The sequence below is a fragment of the Morus notabilis genome, unplaced genomic scaffold (genome assembly GCF_000414095.1).
Source record: "Morus notabilis unplaced genomic scaffold, ASM41409v2 Scaffold538, whole genome shotgun sequence".
Classification (NCBI taxonomy): Eukaryota; Viridiplantae; Streptophyta; class Magnoliopsida; order Rosales; family Moraceae; genus Morus; species Morus notabilis.
In genome coordinates, this window is record NW_010359796.1 from 220,526 (window position 1) to 227,800 (window position 7,275).

At 35.4% G+C, this 7,275-nt stretch overlaps 1 protein-coding gene across 1 annotated transcript; it reads right to left on the bottom strand.

Moving 5' to 3' along the window:
- Positions 1 to 820: 820 nt before the first annotated feature.
- LOC21405719 lies at positions 821 to 6,748 on the bottom strand. Its single transcript, XM_010095065.2, has 7 exons — positions 6,508 to 6,748; positions 5,092 to 5,363; positions 4,867 to 4,922; positions 4,632 to 4,710; positions 4,404 to 4,542; positions 2,041 to 2,154; positions 821 to 1,392 (listed from the first exon to the last, which is right to left on the bottom strand). The coding sequence occupies exons 2-7, from the start codon at positions 5,259 to 5,261 to the stop codon at positions 1,201 to 1,203; spliced, it is 750 nt and encodes a 249-aa protein (XP_010093367.2). The 5' UTR covers positions 5,262 to 5,363; positions 6,508 to 6,748; the 3' UTR covers positions 821 to 1,200.
- Between the last annotated feature and the right edge of the window lie 527 nt (positions 6,749 to 7,275).

Consider the following 7,275-nt stretch of genomic DNA (forward strand, 5'->3'; position numbering starts at 1 on the left):
GTCGGATTTTAAACTTGCCAAAATATTGTTCTTATAACAAACTTTCTATACATTGGTGGGTTTTTAGCATCTTAAATGTTAGTGACATAAAAATATTTTTATATGTACACTTTGGGGTTGGGGGGTGGGCGCCAAAATCTTATTCTTAACAAACTGTCTATGCACGTAAACACAGCTGATAATGGCATTATATCTTTCATTGGCTTGCCACATATGGCTTAGATTGATGTGATTTTATTGCATGCTAGTTAATATAAGTATGAGTCAGGTTTCTTTCTGTTCCACTTATGGTCTTAATAGATTGTCAAGTAACAGTTGGGTTGAGAATGTGAGGAAACCGTTAGACTCTTTTCAACCAAAAAAAAAAAATTACCTAAGCATATTTGGTGGGCACGGAATCTTTAATGCTGGGTGGCTCGAAGTGATGAATTTTGATGGTGGTTAGAAATGAGAGCTTGGTTTTGGTATAATGGTATGTTCATACTATTTTGGAGACCAAACTTACCAAGATCTTATCTCATTGTATATAAACAAACTGTCTATGCAGACATGTTGGTGGGCTCGGCATATTTAAAGTTTGCATCTCTCAAAGTCTCAACGTGACATGGTTTTGATTGTGTTCAAAACTTATTCAGACATTTTGGTGATGCGTAAGTTCCCTAAATCTTACTCTTGCTGGGGTCTGCATGTTTAATGTTTTCTCCGGAACTGACATGAATCTTGATGATTATGGTGAGTACTTGATTTTTCGATACCAAACTTGCCAAAAAACTCTCATATCTACAATTTTGTTGCCAAAATCTAAGAATGGTTTTGTCCGATAAAATCTGATGATTTTTAAAGTGCGCTTCACCGAAAAACTGAGGTTCTGCTTCTACTTAAGATTTACATGTTGAGATTGCAATTAAGTATGTAGTTATCTCACCACATTAGTGATTCAAAAGGATTCCGCAACTAATTAATTACATTGCGAATTTTTCGAACATATATTGTACGTACATTACTGCATCTTAAGAAAAGTGGGTTGGACCCATATAATTGACCAATCAGCTCATCCAAAAGAATGAAACCTTCTCCTTTTCTCTATACTAACTAATGGTCATGACCGATGACCCCTACCTCCATCACAATTTTGATCTTTGGCTAGTTCTCTGGATAATCAGAAGATTATGAATATATTATATGTTGAAGCTTGAGTAACTACTCAAGAAGCTTATTGCAGGTTCCAACGCCAACAGCCGCAGCAAGATGCCATCCGGCGTGAAGAAATGGGGTTGTAGGAAACACGTCATCCGCGATGAAAAGCACGCCTCCGAGCAGCGATGACATCTTATGAACATTATGGGCCACTCTTAAATCTGGATCTTTCAATGCTCTTTTCGCAAAAGCTACCTGTAATCATTCAAATTTGAAATGGCTTATAGAGTTAGTTACGAGAGCATGAACTGAATATCTGCGGGTTACTTTTGAATAATTGAAAGTGGAAAGCACCCATTGTAGTCTACTCCTGAACAAAAAAGAGGTCCTAGAAAGACCAAGTAAACTATGAATCATTTAATAAACTATGATGGAGCAAATTCAGAATGAGAAAGGATTTGGAACTGAATACGATAATGTTTCAAGCGGTTGATTCAATCTTATCTGGAATTAGAATAGGAATCAATTTAATCCGTTCTTAGTATTTGAAGAATGGGAATCAGAAGGATTCCATTACTAAAATGTCGTTATGCATGAACGATGTTAGATTAGGTTAGGACTAACTAGGTAACTAAGGACGACTGAAGCGTTCTTGGTAATTATTGCGGGTGTAGAAGTAATCCTATAGTTTTTTTTTCACTTGAAGGGAAACAGGGCAACAAAGTTGAGAGAAAGTAAGCAGCCCTTCTATTCTCTTCACATTGACAACAGCTAAACATGACAGTAATTTCTTACTTTAAAGTATACTTTGTTTTGTTTGGAGTAAGAAATGAAAGGACATGGAATCTTCTTTTTTATTTATTTATTTATTTAAATTTACTGGGGGGAAGATTTTTGGGTTACCTCCATCATCCCAGTGTGAACAGCTGAAACCATTAGAGGCTGGAAAGGTAGAAACAGCGCAGAAGCGGCCATCAACACTTTGGGGTTTTCCTCTCTGAGAGCTCTTGAGAGACACTGCAGAAGCAATACATATATATATATATATATATATATATATATATTCAAATGTTGAATGTATGTCTAGGTGAGCAAATAAATAACCTAACAGAAAAAAATAAGATAGTGTTACTAATGATTGTCACATGGAAACTACAATAATATAATGCATAATGATTCGGATTTCATTACCTGGTACATACAGGCATACATCAGAAACCGGGCAATAGTGTTATTTACATACGATTAACAAAACATTATGTTGGATTCATCATAGAAATTGTGTTTGCCTATGGTCATATTAGATTCCAAGAAGATGACTGACACCGTTATGAACATGGCCTTCCTTGTTGGTTCTCAACAATATAAAATTTCACAACATTTGTAAAAGACATTAAATCTTAAAACTTGGTTCTTGTTCTTGGATGAACCTAACAGAAACTAAAGCTTGGCGGCATAAGGACAAAACTTTTCGCTCGAAAATCTACAATTTAGGTCGAGAGAAGTGCTTAAGAGTGCCGATGGATTGGAATCTCATTGAAAAGGAAATGTGAAACATCTTAACAAAAAGCATCACTTGTAAACAAAATTATTTAAAAAGTTCGGACATGGTGACATATTTAGATAAGATCCAAAATACCTCGAGTATAATTAACACAGAAGAGCCTATCAAAGAGATTTAGATAAACGAGAAGCAAAGTAGTTCACATTGATCAAAGCGCGGTTCTATGAGAGTTTGAGCAAAAGATTCGTTTAACAACCATAATAGAGAGTAACTATATATTAGTAAAAGGAACTGTGTTTTGTGAAACTAAATAGCATAAATGGGGAATCTTAAATTATTGTCCCTTTCTGACACCAGAATATGTGAACTACATGCTGAAGAATAAGAAATCTGATAGAGGAATAAAAGCCCACTTGAGAAAATATAACTGGTATAGACAAAAGAAGAAATGTGCGGAGACAGAAATAATAGAATCCAGGATGCTACGTACAACACTACTAAGAGTTGCATGCAACAACAACAAGCCTTAATCCCAACTTAATTGGGGTCGGCTCTATGGATTTCACTTTTTCACGCAGCTCTGTTCGAAATTAAACTTTCCTGAAGGCCTAGATCTAGAATGTATTTCCTAACTACTTCGGTTCACGTAATTCTTGGTCTACCCCTCCCTCTCCTAGTATTAGGTATAAGAATGTCCTCCCAAGCACGAACTGATGCTTCTAGCGGTCTACGTTGGACATGCCCATACCACCTCAAGCGGCCTTCGCGCACCTTATCTTCTATTGGCGCTACACCTACTTTACTACGAATAACTTCATTCTTTATGCGATCCATTCTCGTATGGCCACTCATCCATCTTAACACACGCATTTCTGCCACACTCATCTTAGATATATGTTGTCTCTTAATGACCCAACATTCACTACCATATAACATAGCTGGGCGGATTACAGTTCTATAGAACTTTCCTTTCAGCTTAATAGGCATCTTGCTATCACATAAAACTCCTATAGCATTCTTCCACTTAACCCACCCTGCCTTAATCCTATGTTGAATATCCTCTTCTATATCTCCTTCGTACTGCACTATAGACCCAAGGTACCTAAACTTCCTAGAAACCTCAATCTCCACACCATCTAAAGAAATTCCAGCACTCTGATTACTTGAGTTACTAAACCTACAATGCATGTATTCAGTTTTCGTCCTACTTAACTTAAATCCCTTCGTCTCGAGAGTCTATCTCCACAGTTCTAACTTACGGTTAACTCATTCCCTATGTTCATCAACTAAAACTATATCGTCCTCAAAAAGCATACACCAATGAACTCTATCTTGGATTTCTCTTGTCAGCTCATCCACCACGATGGTGAAAAGATAAGGACTAAGAGCATATCCTTGATGAAGGCCGATCCGAATGGAGAACTCTGTCGTGTAGCCTCCAGCAGTTCTCACACTCGTGACCACCCCATCATACATGTCCTTAATTACCTTGATATACCTCACATGCACTCCTCTCTTTTCTAGCACCCACCATAAAACTTCCCTCGGCACCCTATCATATGCCTTTTCTAAGAGTTGCATGATAAAAGAAAAAATCAATTTCATCCTAGATTTTGATTTAACAGCTTCTCTTCAATCCAAGTCCAAGTAAAGCAGAACATTTCATGAAACTACAATTGGTGCATCAAATTTTTGCATGTTGATGACCTTGAATAGGTTGGTAATACACTAATTTTGTCACTATATACTATTTCTAACTTACTACTGTTGCCGTGGCAATCATTGTATAATCGGCCCATCTGAAATATTTCCTCAACCTTCCCCTTGAAGAATGGTACAAGCTTGAGGCAACTCCAACTCCAATTAAGGAATTTGCATATAACTTACAGCTCAGATTTTTCCTGGACACCCGGAAACAATCAATAATCAAGACTAATAGATGAATGAAATAAAATTAATGTTCATCAAGCATCTTAAAATGAAGTATTACCTTGGGGCATGAATTCCAAGCACTATAAAAGGAAGTGAAGTGAGCACATTAGCAACTGTTTCCAGAAGATTCTGATCACCTAGCAGAAGGAACAGCGTGCAAGAAATGGTACTATCAATGCTGTTTTGCAAAACATGAAAGAAAGCAAATGGAAAAGACATATATATATATATAATATATATATATATATATATATATATGTGTGTGTGTGTATATATCTTCATTGTGATTATACCGTGAGTGCAACCCTGGATGGGCCTCAAACATGGCGGCCTTTGCTGCCATACCCGTCTGGAGAACATGCAAACAATAGGTTATTGAACTCACTAGGGCTCAATTCTTTTGTAAAGAAAACAACCTTCAAGTTGATCGTAACAATATGTAAATATTACAAGCATGTTTTGTGATAGACAAGTTTTTTTTTTTTTTTTCTTCTTCCTAATTTTAGGTTTTTACTCACTGCATTAACAACATCTGACTGAATCCAAAAGCCGAATTTCCATAAGATGATTTAGGAAAGTTTCCATCTTGATCAGTCGCTTCCGATACAAAGGGTGAATGAGGCACCACATGCACCCCATGCACACCTTCTAGGGCCCTACTGGGGTTCAGTGTACTCTGGGGACTCATAAAAATTGTCTGGATATATAGGTTCAGAAAATTGGACTGCCAGCAAGTTTTTGCTGGCAGCGGAAGAAGTGTATCCACAGCAACCCAATTTATTGTTTAAATCTGTGCTCAAGTACAAAACAACGATGGATTAAGAGCAGATCAAACCTAACTTAACAAGAAACGTTCAAATTGAACTCAACAGTGGATAAGCCAAAACATATACGATGTCAAATATTTAACAAGCATAAAAATTTGAGAGTTTTACTTCCATTTGAGGTTCAAAAACAAGGTATTGTATGTAATTGCTCCGATATATAGCCATTTCAAGCATAACAATTAACAAGCAATTGGGAAAGCCACCATGATACCCCCTCTTTGAAATATTCAGAGTTACTTTCTTGTTTGTCCTGCCTCATGGTATGAATAAACAAGAACAAACACCATCATCCCACAGGGTCCCATACCTCAAGCTTGCCTAAGTTAATTATCTAAATATCTAATTGATAATAAGGTCTACTTAGAAATTGATAAGAGATTATTCAAGGTAGAGACATAGAACTTGATCAGAAATAAAGTGAAGCTCAACATTTGGATAACCCTTAAAGGCCATTTGTGGATTATTTTAGTGCATGTGTTTCATTTACCATTCCTTTGTTATTCATTAGAAATTAACAATAGATATTTGATGCTAGGCTGCGCTCATACTCATACAAGTCTACATTTGCAACTAAAAATATATCATGGATATAAAGGTCATGAGATTCATAAGAAAGTGTACTATGACGTGACCCCTAAAGAGATTGCTCTTTCTAACATTTAGTCACTTTAAAAAGTTTAATCCAGCAATAAAAAAACAATGAATTTGAATTGAAACGAATCTTTATTACTATAAGCCTACACACCTAATAGCTTATTTAAGGATTTGGCAAAAATTTATAACCAAACTAAACAAAACAAGGCAAAACAGAATCAGCTCAGACAATAAAGTCAGCATTACCAGATAAGGTCCAAAACCCATGTCTAAAAACCCAAACTTGGGATCAATCGTCTCATTCCCACAATCCAATATTCTCCAAATTTTCAACTTCCAATCACTATTTCCTAAATACCCAACAAATCAAAAACGAAATCTGGAACTGGGTTCGCGTCCCAAGCAAAAACCCAACATTCAAAAATCATCAAACTTCACAGAGAAGAAAACAGAACACAAATCGTTTAGAACAACACACACATATTATGCATGAGAGAGAGAGAGAGAGATAACCTGAGAAGATGAGCTGAGAAGGAAAGAAGAGAAGGTGAGTTGGGTCACAAATGTTATATGAAAATAAAAGGAAAAGGCAGTTGAATTCAGTTATATAAACAGATCATATACAAATGAATTTATTAACAGCGAATAGGAGGTGCATGCCAGTTTCAGAGAAAATAATAAGAGATGCGAACGAGTGAGGAATCTTCCTGATTGAGTGTTGGGCATATTCTGTTGGCTTATTGGAATGCGCCACAAATACACTCGGATTTGCTTCTCACGCCTGTCCAACCTCACTTTTATCTTCTAATAATAGTTGTCTTTTGTTTCAAAAGTTCTGTAGTTTAGGATCATAATTTTTAATTATGTTATAGTATTTTTGTTTTATAAAAAATTTAAATTTTAAAAATTATAATTATGAATTATAATTTTAAATTTATGAATCAAATATCATCTTAATCTTTTTTGATTTTGGCATCTCAGCTTTGTTCCACGTAAATATACTAACTCTTTTTACCATTTTATTTTCAGAATATCTATATTTTTATACTTTTTATTCAAAATCTATACCTTTAATTTTTGAGAGAAAGAGGAAAATATGTCAAGACTTAAGATGAATTAAAATTAATAGGCCAATAATTTACATAAGTTAATAAATAGGCAAAATTACTATTTTCGTCCATAACTTGTCTAGTTATGAACCATAACTTGACAAGTTAGTGTCCATAAATTGTCTGGTTATGAACCATAACTTGACAAATTTGTCCATAACTTATCTGGTTA

Bases quoted from the DNA above. Each gene is read 5' to 3' on its own strand.
- LOC21405719 (XM_010095065.2), bottom strand. From the start codon at position 5,261: ATGAGTCCCCAGAGTACACTGAACCCCAGTAGGGCCCTAGAAGGTGTG. The intron at 4,923-5,091 runs GTGAGTAAAAAC...CATGTTCTCCAG, and splicing joins AGTCAGATGTTGTTAATGCA to ACGGGTATGGCAGCAAAGGC. The intron at 1,393-2,040 runs GTAACCCAAAAA...GAATGATTACAG, and splicing joins TTCACACTGGGATGATGGAG to GTAGCTTTTGCGAAAAGAGC.